The sequence below is a fragment of the Salvelinus alpinus genome, chromosome 6 (genome assembly GCF_045679555.1).
Source record: "Salvelinus alpinus chromosome 6, SLU_Salpinus.1, whole genome shotgun sequence".
Taxonomy (NCBI): domain Eukaryota; kingdom Metazoa; phylum Chordata; class Actinopteri; order Salmoniformes; family Salmonidae; genus Salvelinus; species Salvelinus alpinus.
The window spans coordinates 92,863,352-92,879,824 of NC_092091.1; the positions used below are offsets into that span (position 1 = coordinate 92,863,352).

At 40.5% G+C, this 16,473-nt stretch overlaps 1 protein-coding gene and 1 long non-coding RNA gene across 2 annotated transcripts; both read right to left on the bottom strand.

Moving 5' to 3' along the window:
* Positions 1 to 260: 260 nt before the first annotated feature.
* Positions 261 to 13,558, bottom strand: LOC139577784 (NACHT, LRR and PYD domains-containing protein 1 homolog). The gene is made up of 12 exons (XM_071404957.1): positions 13,275 to 13,558; positions 12,571 to 13,138; positions 11,364 to 11,551; positions 10,700 to 10,737; positions 9,952 to 10,016; positions 9,605 to 9,819; positions 9,160 to 9,416; positions 8,399 to 8,533; positions 8,139 to 8,271; positions 8,011 to 8,040; positions 5,219 to 5,501; positions 261 to 4,556 (listed from the first exon to the last, which is right to left on the bottom strand). Exons 1-12 carry the CDS (start codon positions 13,372 to 13,374, stop codon positions 4,550 to 4,552), a joined length of 2,019 nt encoding a protein of 672 aa, XP_071261058.1. The 5' UTR covers positions 13,375 to 13,558; the 3' UTR covers positions 261 to 4,549.
* Positions 13,559 to 14,225: 667 nt separating this feature from the next.
* LOC139577802 (uncharacterized) lies at positions 14,226 to 14,538 on the bottom strand. The gene is made up of 2 exons (XR_011675412.1): positions 14,481 to 14,538; positions 14,226 to 14,314 (listed from the first exon to the last, which is right to left on the bottom strand). It is a non-coding gene; the product is annotated as an uncharacterized lncRNA (long non-coding RNA).
* Between the last annotated feature and the right edge of the window lie 1,935 nt (positions 14,539 to 16,473).

The following is a 16,473-nucleotide window of genomic DNA, read 5'->3' on the forward strand; positions in this document are numbered from 1 at the left end:
CCAGATCAGCTGTCTGTTCACCTGTTACATTCTGCTGTATGTTATAAACCAGATCAGCTGTCTGTTCACCTGTTACATTCTGCTGTGTGTTATAAACCAGATCAGCTGTCTGTTCACCTGTTTCATTCTGCTGTATGTTATAAACATCGCACCATTTTATCTGCATAAACTTTAAATAATTGCCTATCTAATAGGCCCAATTAAATGAGAAATGCGCATGGTAATTTGTTGTATGGTACATCGGGAATATGAACTCATCATGACCACAAAAGGTGAGGAATTTATTATGCAATGATTACGATAAAGTTTTATGTTTATAAATTAAATTGTCTTTGCAAGAAATTTCACATTACAATATTCAGACGTAGCCTACAAACTTTCAATGGAAAAGGTGAATGATCTGTTCTGACTTTAAACTGCGCATCTGATCGGATCACATAGATCAAAATAGGATGTTTGAAATACCGTAGCTTATCTATTTACTACTGTGAAGTGGGTCCAATTAAATGAGAGATGGTTCCTTGTCAATCTTAAATTAATCATTGTTTATTGTCAGTGAGCTGAAGTGGTTCCAACCAATCAGGATCTCTCCCTGGTCAGACCCAACTCAATGTGCCATAGTACACATGTCAATCAGGAGCTCTCCCTAGTCAGACCCAACTCAATGTACCATAGTACACGTCAATCAGGATCTCTCCCTGGTCAGATCCAGCAGTTGTCTTATATACGGCCATACACAGACAAGTTATATTTGCATGATTTAGCATAATTAATTAATCATTACCGTTTTGTTCCATTCATGTGACCGACCAATACTGGTTCATAGCATTTGACAGACCAACACCTCACCAGTCTTCTTCTCTCTAAGATGAGACCTTGAAACTGAGATATCTCGTTCTCAAAACATCATATGGGCTTGCTGATAGTGAGGATTTGTACAGTCAGCCACTTGATGAACACAAATTGGTTTATAGAACAGCACATGAATAAAATACAGAATTTGTTAAAAGAATAGCAAACATAATTTCCCTTACATACCTGAAGGGCACTTTTTGGCATTTTCTGTATGATCGATGAGAAACTCCATATTGTTAATGTACGGTCCTTTACTAGACGTCCGCGAATGTTTCTAAACTTCGCCAACGCCGGCGGGCCGTGCACCGGGGCCAGATCTTCCCGGGAAGTCATCTAACGAAGTCCCTCGGACATTCGGTTTCCATTTTATAAAATGTTCAAATTTTGGTCATTTTTCCGCTGTCCCGGTAAATACCACCAGATGGCGAATATTTCAAATGTACAAAACATCACCAATCACGACATGGCCATTTCTCCTAAACGGAAAAGACTTCGAAGATGAAACTTGGTGAGTATAGGTTTGGCATAATGGGCAGTTAGCCCCGAACAAGATGGCGCCGAGGCCTCAACGCTTTTTGAGTTAAGGCCATTTTTCTGGGATTAAAGGTCAAAAATGAAAATAGAGCACTAATTTGACCGCTTCACGTCAAAGTACATGAATCTACGGTGTCAGGAAAAAAAGAACCAGACATTTATCTATTGTAATTTAAGAGAAATCGTACAATGGGTGATGCTCAAACAAATGTGATTTGTTCCCCCAAAAAGTTACAGATCCAGTTGCGGCGTGTTCAGACGAATCCTTTAAGGTGGGTTTCGGAACTCTACGTGATTTCTGTGATTTTCTGAAATAACACTCAATCATTCAACCCTCTGTAAATAAGTCAGTTCTTAATGTAAAGACTTACAACTCAACATTCTGTAAGAGCCTACCCCAAAAAGGATATGTGTTCACTTTCAGCTTCCTGTGTCAACCGGAAGTGCCTTAAATTGGGGTCATTGATGCTGTTTCGAAGGGTTAAAAAGTTCAGATCATTTCAAAACTTCATATGTGTGACTAGGTAACCCTCATGAACTGTAAATCAATCATTTCTCCCATCAGATTTCCAAGAAAAGCTCACACACACACACACACAGCTAGGATGGAGTGACATAGAGTGGGGCTTAGAGACATACAGAGCCTGCAATAGTTACCTTAATTCGAACTATCAAAGAACAGTCAGACCTAGAGCTCTGGAACTTTAGAAACCTGTTCTAGAGCTCAAGATGATAGTGCACGGGGAGTTATGTGGCTCTAGAAGGTTCTCAGACCGAGAAACAGCCTTGTAACATTTGCAATAACTTCAATTCATTTTGACCATTATGAAAATGATGACATTTAGAAAAGTCCCAGAGTCGCAAGATTAGGTGCATTGAAACCGCCTCGGCCCATAGAGACGGACCCCAACGTTTCCGTCCGATAGCTAATTCAAGGACCCCGTAGCAACGCCCGGAAAATGTGTATTTTCAGCACCAATTAAGATCGATGCTCGGGCTTCAAATGACCTATCGAGACGAAACTTGGGATTCAGCTAGGCCTACACATAATGTCAGAACTGGACCCGCAGCTAGAACGTAACTACGTGATTTATGCTTTTATTATGCTTTAAACAAAAAGAGCTGTGAATTTTAGGCCTGCTCTAAAATATGTGATAGTTGGCTTCTAAACGAGTTGGAAAAAGTGGGTGTGGTGTCAGTTTGTATCAGTTTGTTTTCAGAATGATATCTAATTGACTGATGGACGGTGATTATCTGGCTGACTTGTGTCCATTTGCAATACGTTTAAACCGTGATAGACCATCACCAAATTGACATTCTGAAATCAACACCAACGAGCGATGGAGAGGAACCACTATCACTGCCCGGCAATCCCGAGTTCATCGGGCCAGTCAATTTTGCATTTCTGTAGTATTTTTGAGCATGTCATATTCGTGATGGTAAATGCCCATTGAAACTTATTGCAAATGGACAGCCGTGCGTCTGGTGATTGGAACGGGTTACCAAGAGCACATTTTTTTAATTGTTTTTAATGCCTTTAGAAGGGGTGCAAGGGGTCCACGGTTGGGTAGGGAGCACCCCCACCCGTGCCCATCCAACAGGGGTCGTGCCTGGTCATTTTGGACGTTTTCAAGAAATCGTAAAAAAATGACAGAGTCCAACTTCTCTCATGTCATCATCGAGCGATGGAGAGGAACCACTATCACTGCCCGGCTATCCCGAGTTCATCAGGACAGTCAATTTAGCAATTCTGCAGTATTTTTGAGCATGTCATATTCGTGAAGGTAAATGCCCAATTAAACATATTGCAAATGAACAGTACATTTGCAAAAAGATTCAACAGTGAAAAAACATAACCAAATGGACATGATGAAATCAACACCAACGAGCGATGGAGAGGAACCACTATCACTGCCCGGCCATCCCGAGTTCATCTGGCCAGTCTTTTTTGCATTTCTGCAGGAGTTTTGAGCACGTCAAATTTGTGATGGTAAACGCCCATTGAAACATATTGCAAATGGACAGCCGTGCACCTGTTGTATGGAATGGGTTACCAGGAACATATTTTTAAAATGGTTTTTAATGCTTTTAGGGGGGAGCAAGGGGTCTACGGTTGGGTTGGGAGCACCCCCCACCGGTGCCCATCCAAAAGGGTCATTTTGGACATTTTTCAAAAAATCGTTAAAAAACAACAGAGTCCCAGTTCTCCCTCATCATACATGACAAATAGACCATCTAGGTTGATTCATGGCTTAACATAGTGCTATATATCGTTTGGGCAGTATAAATGCCATTTGGACATGGTTCACTGACTTTTGGGTTTGGAAACCGACTTCCTATGATCGTACATGGCAAATGGACATAACATCCTGATTTGGCACTTTCAATACTTTCATATTGCATTTGGACATTTCTTATGGCATTTGGCAATGGTTCACTGACTTTTGCTTCGACTTTTGTCTTCCTATGAAATCATATTGCAAATGGACAAAACATCCTGATTTGGCACATTCAATACTTTCATATTGAATTTGGACATTTCTTATGGCATTTGGCAATGGTTCACTGACTTTTGCTTCGACTTTTGACTTCCTATGAAATCATATTGCAAATGGACAAAACATATGCCTTATGGACAAGTAAAAAAAATAGATATATATGAGAATAAAATATGACGAAAGTATGTTCATGAAAATGTTATACATGTATAATTGACAAGAAAAAAAAAATCTAAAGAATTTTGACAAACCGTCCGTAAAGCTTTTTTTTAGGGGGTGATACATTATTTATTTTTTTATCTAATTTTCTAAATTTGACTCTTGGGTCTTGACTTGATATGCATTTGCAATATGAAAATCTACGGTGGAGAGCGCTCGCCATCTTTTGGATTTTGGCTGTGTGACACTTGGCATTTGCCTTATGACATTTGCCATAAGCTTTGAATGAAATGCCATACATTTGAGTGGTATTGGACACCGTGCATATGTTTCGTACAGTGCCAATATGTTCCCATTAATTTGTGTCCATTTCAGGGGGGTCTTCATTTACAATCATGTAAGTGTCTTTGTCCACAGACTAAGAGACAGGCCTCAGCATCTTCAGATTAGGTGAAGAAGTGTCTTTGTCCACAGACTAGGAGACAGGCCTCAGCATCTTCAGATTAGGTGCTTCAAGAAAGAGGGTGGAGGAGAAGGGAAGAGAGAGATCAGAAAGTATGGAGAAGAAGGAGGAGTGAGATACACCTGAGATAATGATGTGATGATGGTCCTATGATACACCTGAGATAATGATGTGATGATGGTCCTATGATACACCTGAGATAATGATGTGATGATGGTCCTATGATACACCTGAGATAATGATGTGATGATGGTCCTATGATACACCTGAGATAATGATGTGATGATGGTCCTATGATACACCTGAGATAATGATGTGATGATGGTCCTATGATACACCTGAGATAATGATGTGATGATGGTCCTATGATACACCTGAGATAATGATGTGATGATGGTCCTATGATACACCTGAGATAATGATGTGATGATGGTCCTATGATACACCTGAGATAATGATGTGATGATGGTCCTATGATACACCTGAGATAATGATGTGATGATGGTCCTATGATACACCTGAGATAATGATGTGATGATGGTCCTATGATAGAACTATAATAAGATACATTTATTACAGGCAGCAACACAAAAAACATGCTTCCATTCTGAAAAATACTTTCTCTTTGATCTGGGTAGCTATGTTTTTATTTGACCTATATTTAATCATTCCACATATTCAAGGGAGGGAGAAAAGAAAACGGTCTTACCTAGATTCACTCAAGTACTTAACAAGATGGTGTTCATGTTCACTGAGAGCTTTGAGACAAGCTTCCATCACTTCTGGTCCTTTAGGGAGGACTGCATTCAGTAGTTCTCTCATTCGCTCCTGTTCAGTTGTTTCAGCTGTTATTCTGGAGTACTCTTCATCACCAATCATGTCCTTTGACCGCAGAACATCTGCTATTGGCTTTGGGTTTTTGACTCCCTGAATGAGTTTAGCACTGTGTTTCTTCAGAAACTCCTCAGCAGGAATCCCAGGGAGGGATAATGCTGAAGGGGAGTGAATTAAATGAATATGGCTTTAGGGTGAACAGCATCTGTTTCTACATCTAACAGTCTCTCTAGTTATCATTCCTCTGATAGTCATTTCTTGTATAGAGCTGACTCCAGGGTTGTAGTCAATTCATATTCAAGTCAGTCAATTTAAACACATTTTTTTCTTCCCACTAGTCATTGAAAATAGATGCCATTTTCCAGTTATTGAATTGGAATTTCAGTTTACTTCCTGAATTGACTGACTTATTTGGAATTTACACCTACCCTGGCTGAGACGATTGTCTTTTCTACAAAACATACAGAGCCTTGCAAAAGAGTTCATACCCCTTGGATTTCTCTGTTGTGTTATATAGTGGGATTAAAATGGATTTAATAGTAATGTTTTGTCATCAATCCACTGAAAATACTCTGTAATGTCAAAGTGGACCTGTCCCCCATAGATACAACATCTGGAAGGTCCCTCAGTCAAGTAACGCATTTCAAGCACAGATTCAACTTTACACAAAGACCAGGGATGTTTTTGAAAGCCTCATAAAGAAGGGCAGTGATTGGTAGATGGGTAACAATAACAAATCAGACATTTAATATCTCTTTAAGCATGGTCAAGTTAATAATTATTCTGTGGATTACTTAATAAACCTCCCAGACACATCAAACATACAGTCGTCCTTCTGAACTGAGCTGCAGGACAGGAAAGAAACTGCTCAGTGATGTTACCATCAGGACATTGGTGAATTTAAAACAGTTACAGAGTTCAATGTCTGTGATGGGAGAAAACTGAGGATGGATCAACAACATTGTAGTGACTCCATAATAATGACTTAAATGACAGAGTGAAAATAATACAAATATACAGAATAAATATTCCAACTATTCCAAAACATGCATATTATTTGCTGGGGAGTTTTTCAGGATGAAAAGAAACAGGATGGAGCTAAGAACAGACAAAATCCTAGAGGAAAACCCTGTTCAGTCTGCTTTACACCAGACACTGGGAGAGGAATTCAGCTTTCAACAGGACAATAACCTACAACACAAGGCCAAATCTACACTGGAGTTGCTTACCAAGATGACAATGAATGTTCCTGAGTGGCCAAGTTACAGTTCTTACTTAAATCTGCTTGGAAATCTATGGCAAGACTTAAATGACTGTCTAGCCATGATCCCCAACATATTGACAGAGCTTGAAGAATTATGAAAATAACAGTGGGCTAATATTGTAAAATCCAGGTGTGTAAAGCTCTTAGAGACTTACCCAAGAAGACTCCCAGCTGTAATGACTCTTAGAGACTTACCCAGGAAGACTCCCAGCTGTAATGACTCTTAGAGACTTACCCAAGAAGACTCCCAGCTGTAATGACTCTTAGAGACTTACCCAGGAAGACTCCCAGCTGTAATGACTCTTAGAGACTTACCCAGGAAGACTCCCAGCTGTAATGACTCTTAGAGACTTACCCAAGAAGACTCCCAGCTGTAATGACTCTTGGAGACTTACCCAGGAAGACTCCCAGCTGTAATGACTCTTAGAGACTTACCCAAGAAGACTCCCAGCTGTAATGACTCTCAGAGACTTACCCGAAAAGACTCCCAGCTGTAATGACTCTTAGAGACTTACCCAGGAAGACTCCCAGCTGTAATGACTCTTAGAGACTTACCCAGGAAGACTCCCAGCTGTAATGACTCTTAGAGACTTACCCAAGAAGACTCCCAGCTGTAATGACTCTTAGAGACTTACCCAGGAAGACTCCCAGCTGTAATGACTCTTAGAGACTTACCCAGGAAGACTCCCAGCTGTAATGACTCTTAGAGACTTACCCAAGAAGACTCCCAGCTGTAATGACTCTTGGAGACTTACCCAGGAAGACTCCCAGCTGTAATGACTCTTAGAGACTTACCCAGGAAGACTCCCAGCTGTAAAGCTCTTAGAGACTTACCCAAGAAGACTCCCAGCTGTAATCGCTGCCAAATGTGTTTCTAAGTAATGACACGGGGGGCTGAATACTTATGGAACGACTATTTTAGGTATTTAATTTATATCAATCTAAATATATATATTATTTGACATTAGAGTATTTTGTGTAGATTGTTGACTAGAAATGACAATGAAATCCCTTTTAATCCCACCTTGTAACACAATAACATGTGATGCAGATACATTTGAAAGGCTCTGTATTTCTGTCTGAATGGTCTGTATCATTACACTCCAATGAACACGTTTCATGAAGACCTTCATCACCCCACAGAACACGACTCATGAAGACCTTCATCACCCCACTGAACACGACTCATGAAGACCTTCATCACCCCACTGAACACGACTCATGAAGACCTTCATCACCCCACTGAACACGACTCATGAAGACCTTCATCACCCCACTGAACACGACTCATGAAGACCTTCATCACCCCACTGAACATGACTCATGAAGACCTTCATCAGTGTTCTTCATCACAACTTGAAGAGACGTTATCTTTGTAACCTCGTCCACAAAAACAAACTTACATATTGGATGAGAGTCGTTGCTGTACACATCTGAAAAACAAACGAGAAATATCATAAAACATTTTAATAGCATCTGTTAGAAAAGGACATTTATGATTGACATACTGTTCATGTATAGTATTTCTTACCTTTTGATAACACTGATTTCCATACTGTCCTCTCATCATCCCCGATTAACTCCATCTCAATGTCAACCCCTGTGTTTCCCATAATCATCTGACAACAGCTTGGTGTGGTGTCTGCAGGTAACAGCTGAATCTTCTGTAGGAGGCGATATGGTGCAACAATTGAGACAACAGACAGAGAGAGAAATAGTGAAATAGAATGATATTCCAGTTATTCATATACAATATGACAGATTCATGTCCTCAGCCTGATAAAACTGCACCTCTGGATTGATGGAAGTGGAGTGGGGATTCTTGAACGCAAACGAACTGTTCAGCTTTAAGGGCCCATTTGGACTTGACAGGACGAATTCTGAAAATCCTTTGGACACCTGATTTTTCTCCCGTTCCCGAACAGCCTACAAAATGATCAATGTAGTAGTCAGTCAGAACAATGTATTCTCGTAATTCACACAACATGCAGCTCACTGAGAAATCCATTTTTGTTAACAAAAAATGTGTACACTACTGTTTTACTATCCCTATTTTACCAGGATATTATGTTAAAGGTGTACCAGGTAAGTTGACTGAGAAGAGATTATCTTTTACAGCATCGACCTGGGGAAGAGTTACAGGGGAGAGGAGAGGGGGAAAATGAGCCAATTGGAAGCTGGGGATGATTAGGTAGCCATGATGGTATGAGGGCCAGATTGGGAATTTAGCCAGGACACCGGGGTTAACATCCCTACTCTTACGATAAGTGACTTGGGATCTTCAGTGACCATGGAGAGGACACCCGTTTAACGTCCCATCTGAAAGACAGCACCCTACACAGGGCAATGTCCCCTTCACTGCCCTGGGGCATTGGGTTCTCCTCCGACCAGAGGGAAGAGTGCCATCTACTGGCTCTTCAAATGAATGAGACAGAAATAGATTTCTCACAGAGCTGCATGTTGTCTTTGTAATCTAGAGATTTTCAACAAACTATCAGCTTTCCTTTAGTAAGTTTCAACATACTGTTGTCACTTCAATGATAGTGCCTCACCTCTTTCTGACTGGAGTTTCTGAGGAGCAGGTACAGCCTTGAAATTACTGTTGACCTTTTTACTGCCAAATAGAGGACCACGTCACAGTGGACATCTATGTTCCAAGACAGTAATCTCAGTATCATAGAGATAGCTGAGAACTTGGGATGGAGAATCTCAGCATGGAATCTGGTGACCTCATGCACTTCCTCTAAAGACACTCCATGTTCCTCTACATGAAGAACCTTCATCTCATTCCTCAGAGAAGGGTTGGTCCCTGAACAACACAATACAAAGGAGACAAAAATACAAATATTGTATTATTCATCCAACTAAAACACAAATAATATGCAGTACCAGATCACAGTAAACTCAAACTCCCAGAATAGTTCATTCATTCATTCAGGAAGTGAAACTCAGTTACATGGAAATGTCTTTCTGAATACTATTTCTATATGGTTTTACCTAAACAGACAAAGTGTGGCAGATGAACTTCCTCCAGTTCACCTAACTCCATAGTGATGTCCAGCAATGGACCACCTTGTGTGTACTGCATGTCTTTCAGAAGTTGACTGTAGGGTTCCCAGTTCCTGAAGTGATACTTCAGAATGACATCTCTCTCACACAGCCAGCGGAGCCCAGACACTGTGCACTCATAACTCCCTTTGGGTGTCCTGTGTCTGAGGGCAACATCAAGATATGGTGGAGAGGGTCAATGGTTAAATGGAGAGGTTGGATTAGAAGACTATTCCCACAGGTAATGGGGAAATACACTAGCAGGTGGAATGAAATGTTAAAAGTAGTTATTTTACCTGAACATTGTCACTCCCTGGACAGTGGAAGTCAAGGGTTCAATGTGAAGCCAGTGTGTGGAGTCCTGAACAAGGACAAGCATGTCAGTAATACATATGGGGCCTGTTTCCTGGACACAGATTGAGTCTAGTGCTGGACTAAAAAGCATGCTCAATGGAAGTTTCAATAGAAAGTTCTTTAAGGTCCAGGACTAGACTTAATCTGTGTCTTGGAAACTGGCCCATTAACCAAAGTAACTAATCTAATGTATTTATCCAATTAAACTGTTAAATGACAAAATATGACGACAGATAAAATCCTGCAGAACACAGGACTGTCTATATCCCAGTATGAATGGTTGGTCAGTACACACCTGGCATTGAGACTGTGTTTATATTACTAAAGCAGAACACAGGACTGTCTATATCCCAGTATGAATGGTTGGTCAGCACACCTGGCTTTGAGACTGTGTTTATATTACTAAAGCAGAACACAGGACTGTCTATATCCCAGTATGAATGGTTGGTCAGTACACACCTGGCTTTGAGACTGTGTTTATATTACTAAAGCAGAACACAGGACTGTCTATATCCCAGTATGAATGGTTGGTCAGTACACACCTGGCTTTGAGACTGTGTTTATATTACTAAAGCAGAACACAGGACTGTCTATATCCCAGTATGAATGGTTGGTTGGTACACACCTGGCGTTGAGACTGTGCCTGACTCCTGCAGGTATGTAAAAGTAAGAATTGACATTATGACTTACCTCAACATGGTCACAGGTCTTACAGCTCTGAGGAATCCCTGAAGTCAAAAGTAGTTATTTAAAATGGACAATCTCATGTAATAACTAACTAATAATTATTAAATAGACCTCTAATAAAAATGAATATAAGTGAGCAACAGTCTCAGAATGTACATTCATTAGCATACCATAATCTGACATTAGTGTTATATTAATTAATGTTTGTGGAAGCAGGAAACAACATCGTTCTAATCCATGTTTTGTAGATGTTGGGGTCTGATTTCTGGTAGATCCTAGGATGAGAGCTTAAAGGTAGAGTCAGCTAAATTATGTTGTACGAGCAGCACCACAGATATTGTGATGAGCAAGATGCCTGACTTCTCTCTCACAGTCACACACAGTATCTGCTCATGTGCAAGGGTTCTCTTCACTCTCTTACAGACTGTTAGCCACGGGACCAAAACAGCAGAGAAGTTTAGCCTTGTGCTCCAACACTCTTAGTTGTTGTAGAAATTGACCCACTATGCTGTTTACTTTGTGCTTCTACGTCATATCGCTGACTCACCCTTTATTAAGTTTGTTTTGACCAAATAGATCGTGATTGTGTTCCTTGCCTGGGAATCAACTATAATGAACGCTTTAAAACTATTTTGATTTAAAAACAATTAAATCAAATAACACTCACATTTCTCAGGTCCAGGCTTGATACAACACTCTCCACCATGGTCTCTGGTGTTCTCAGGTCCAGGTTTGATCCAACTCTCTCCACCATGGTCTCTGGTGTCCTCAGGTCCAGGCTTGATCCAACACTCTCCACCATGGTCTCTGGTGTCCTCAGGTCCAGGCTTAATCCAACACTCTCCACCATGGTCTCTGGTGTTGGTAAAACAGTAGGATAGACTGTGATTAAACTAAACTAAATACAACTTATTAAGGCTTGATATAACATACATACAGTCGTCATAGGCAATACAAAGGGTGTTTAAAGGTTGACAGACTAGCTCCCTATGTAGGGCACATTACCTAAATGTGACATAACCCACTATGTCACCTTCCATAAAGTCAATACTGATGGTGACATTTAACTAGGCACAGTCTAACTGTCTGTAGGTCCAACAGAACACATTAAAACACACCACTACTACTAATCTAACTGTCTGTAGGTCCAACAGAACACATTAAAACACACCACTACTACTAATCTAACTGTCTGTAGGTCCAACAGAACACATTAAAACACACCACTACTACTAATCGAACTGTCTGTAGGTCCAACAGAACACATTAAAACACACAACTACTACTAATCTAACTGTCTGTAGGTCCAACAGAACACATTAAAACACACCACTACTACTAATCTAACTGTCTGTAGGTCCAACAGAACACATTAAAACACACCACTACTACTAATCTAACTGTCTGTAGGTCCAACAGAACACATTAAAACACACCACTACTACTAATCTAACTGTCTGTAGGTCCAACAGAACACATTAAAACACATCACTACTACTAATCTAACTGTCTGTAGGTCCAACAGAACACATTAAAACACACCACTACTACTAATCTAACTGTCTGTAGGTCCACCAGAACACATTAAAACACACCACTACTACTAATCTAACTGTCTGTAGGTCCACCAGAACACATTAAAACACACCACTACTACTAATCTAACTGTCTGTAGGTCCAACAGAACACATTAAAACACACCACTACTACTAATCTAACTGTCTGTAGGTCCACCAGAACACATTAAAACACACCACTACTACTAATCTAACTGTCTGTAGGTCCACCAGAACACATTAAAACACACCACTACTAATGTAATTATACGAATGATTCCAGAGGAAAACAAATGATAAAACATTGCTATGACTCACCTCTGAATGTGTTGGTCATCTATCTGATACAGGGTCACTGAAGAGGAGATGGAGGAAACCCCAAACCCAGGATAGAGGGGTTCAGTGAATGTGGTGTGTCTTGTGTAACGGTGTGTCAGTGTACCAGAGGAGGACACACTATAGAAGGACAAAGTACCAGCTGGCCAGTCCAGATACACACCAACTCTGTTAGGAACAGGACCAGGGATGGATCTGCTACTGACTCCAGCATGGTAAAAGTGATGACCACTGTCAGAGCAGACTAAACACCAGGACATCCTATTGGCTCCAATCCTGCGGTCATCCCTCCATCCATTCCTCATCAATCCTTTGTACACCACACCAATGACAGTCATGCCACCATCCCAGTAACCATCCATCTCCACCTCCCAGTAATAACGAGATCCAGATAAGCCTTCTCTGCAGAGAAATTGTGGAAAACAATCAAATCTGTCTGGATGGTCTTCATAATGCTGCTTCTCTTTCACACATGTCACCTTCCTGTTCCCCTCAGACAGTTTCAGGTGTGGGTGTGCTGTATTTGGGTCCAGGGTGAGATGACAGGCATCTGTAGACAAAATGAGAGTTTAATCAAACCACATCTTCATATAACATTTTGTTTTGTAGTTACAGAACAAGTATTGATTAGTTACTATGTTACAATAGTTCTGAATATTCAGTTAATTAGGATTGAAGAGACTTACATTTCCTCAGCCCTGATTTCAGCCTGCACTCTCCACCATGATCCACACTGTAGGAGAAACAGGTTATTGACTGACAAAGACCTAATAAAGCAGTCAACATTTAAACCATATTGTTGTGTTCTGGTGCACTATCCAAGTTCATTACTAGAGACATACAGGTATTCTATCCTACCTACTGCATACAGAACGGAGTACAATTCATTACTAGAGACATACAGGTATTCTATCCTACCTACTGCATACAGAATGGAGTACAATTCATTACTAGAGACATACAGGTATTCTATCCTACCTACTGCATACAGAACGGAGTACAATTCATTACTAGAGACATACAGGTATTCTATCCTACCTACTGCATACAGAACGGAGTACAATTCATTACTAGAGACATACAGGTATTCTATCCTACCTACTGCATACAGAACGGAGTACAATTCATTACTAGAGACATACAGGTATTCTATCCTACCTACTGCATACAGAACGGAGTACAATTCATTACTAGAGACATACAGGTATTCTATCCTACCTACTGCATACAGAACGGAGTACAATTCATTACTAGAGACATACAGGTTTTCTATCCTACCTACTGCATACAGAATGGAGTACAATTCTTTACTAGAGACATACAGGTATTCTATCCTACCTACTGCATACAGAACGGAGTACAATTCCAACAGGATATCAGAGATGCAGAAGAAGAGTATTCATGTGGTGATGATGTATGCTGTGTTGGAGTGCTCAGCCTGCTGAGTAAACTTCCCCTTAATTCTACCATCATGTCCTCATGTTACTGATCCTACTAGACTACATAGGACACAACCGCTGCTCACACTATTAGGACATCTATTCTGACTTACTTTAGCTTCATCAGTTTATATGTGGGATCCACCAGAGCAGCTGAAAGCAGTCCCCCTGCAGAGTCTCCTGGGTGATTGTAGCTCAGGTCCAGCTCTTTCAGGTGGGAGGGGTTTGACCTCAGAGCTGAAGACAGAGCAGCACAGCCCTCCTCTGTGACCAGACAGCCAGACAGCCTACAGAGAGACACAACAGCTGTCTAGGTTGGTGTACTGGTGTCAATCATCTTGTAGGACACCCATACATTTGTCCATGACACAAACATTGTGATAAAACATCAGATTTATACAGTATTTGTTTTACTAAGCTCAGTACCGACCTGACTGAAACAGCTGTACTTACCCCAGTGTGTGTAGTTTACAGTCTGGATCCTCCAGTCCAGCAGACAGCAGTGTAACTCAGCTCAGTACCGACCTGACTGAAACAGCTGTACTTACCACAGTGTGTGTAGTTTACAGTCTGGATCCTCCAGTCCAGCAGACAGCAGTGTAACTCCTGAGTCCTGCAGGTCATTGTCTCTCAGCTCCAGTTGTTTCAGTTGTGAGTTGGGTGAACTCAGGACTGAGGCCAGATCTGAACAGCAACCCTCTGTCAGACCACATTGACCTAGACTAGAGGGCAGAAGAGCACATGATTAAAACATGTTTAAAACATCCACATAATAACTAGACAACTTGTGACCACTGTGGAACTGATAACAGGGAAGGAAGTCTCCCCACCCAGGGAGGGGAGAAACCTTGGGCTTGTAGTAGATTGTATAACAGGTGAGGGTCAATGTAAGACTTGTGAACTATGTTGTATCTGAGAGAAGGAGGGACGTTTATGATGAAATGTGAGGTATATAGACCAATGTACCGGAAATGATAAGCAGAACGTTCGCGTAAATAAACATTTGACTTTGGTAGACTGGGCCTCTGTCTGTTTTTATTTCTATCAGTATCCTACAAATCCTGATATAGCAGACTGAGTAATTTAATTTAATTGGTTAACTTCTTTGATATAGGGGGCAGCATTTTCACTTTTGGATGAATTGCGTGCCTATAGTGAACTGCCTCCTACTCTGTCCCAAATGCTAATATATGCATATTATTATTACTATTGGATATAAAACACTCTGATGTTTCTAAAAATGTTTTAATGATGTCTGTGAGTATAACAGAAATCATATGGCAGGCAAAAACCTGAGAAACAATCCAAACAGGAAGTGAGAATTCTGAGAAGGGTCGATGTTAAAGTCATCGCCTATTTAATTCCCTGTAATATATGGATCTGTTTGCACTTCCTACGCCTTCCACTAGATGTCAATAGTCTGTAGAACGCTGAATGAAGCCTCTAGTGTGATGTGGGGCCGGATGGGAGGTGTTTCAGTCACTGGTCTGGCAGATTGCCAGTTCTTGCTCACACGCTTTCCCCATGATATCGCCTTGCGTTCCATTACTTATACAGACATGAAGAAATGCTTCGGTTGGAACGTTATTGGATATATATGATAACAACAATCTGAAGATTGATTCTCTACTAAGTTTGACCAGTTTATTCGACTTGTAATATAACTTTTTGAAGTTTTCGTCCAACGTTTGCCTGCATCTGCGCGAGCGTTTGGACACGCAAAAGAAGCTAAGTAGCAAAAGTAGCTAATTGGACATAAGTAATTGACATTATCGAACAAAACAACGATTTATTGTGGAACTAGGATTCCTGGGAGTGCATTCTGATGAACATAATCAAAGGTAAGGGAATATTTATGATGTAATTTCGTATTTCTGTTGACACCAAAATGGCGGAGAAATGTTGTTAAATCTGAGCGCTGTCTCAGATTAATGCATGGTGTGCTTTTTACATAAAGTTTTTTTTAAATCTGACACAGCGGTTGCATTAAGAACAAGTGTATCTTTAATTCTGTGTAAAACATGTATCTTTCATCACAGTTTATGATGAGTATTTCTGTTATTTGACGTGGCTCTCTGTAATTACTCCGGATATTTTAGAGGCATTTCTGAACATGGAGCCAATGTAAACCGAGATTTGTGGATATAAATATGCACATTATCGAACAAAACATAAATGTATTGTGTAACATGATATACTATGAGTGTCATCTGATGAAGATCATCAAAGGTTAGTGATTCATTTTCTCTCTATTTCTGCTTTTTGATACTACTATCTTTTGCTGGGAAAATGGCTGTGTTTTTCTGTGGCTATGTACTAAGCTAACATAATCGTTTGGTGTGCTTTCCCCGTAAATCCTTTTTGAAATCAGACATGTTGGCTGGATTCACAACACGTGTAGCTTTACTTTGGTGTCTTTCATGTGTGATTTCATGAAAGATTGATT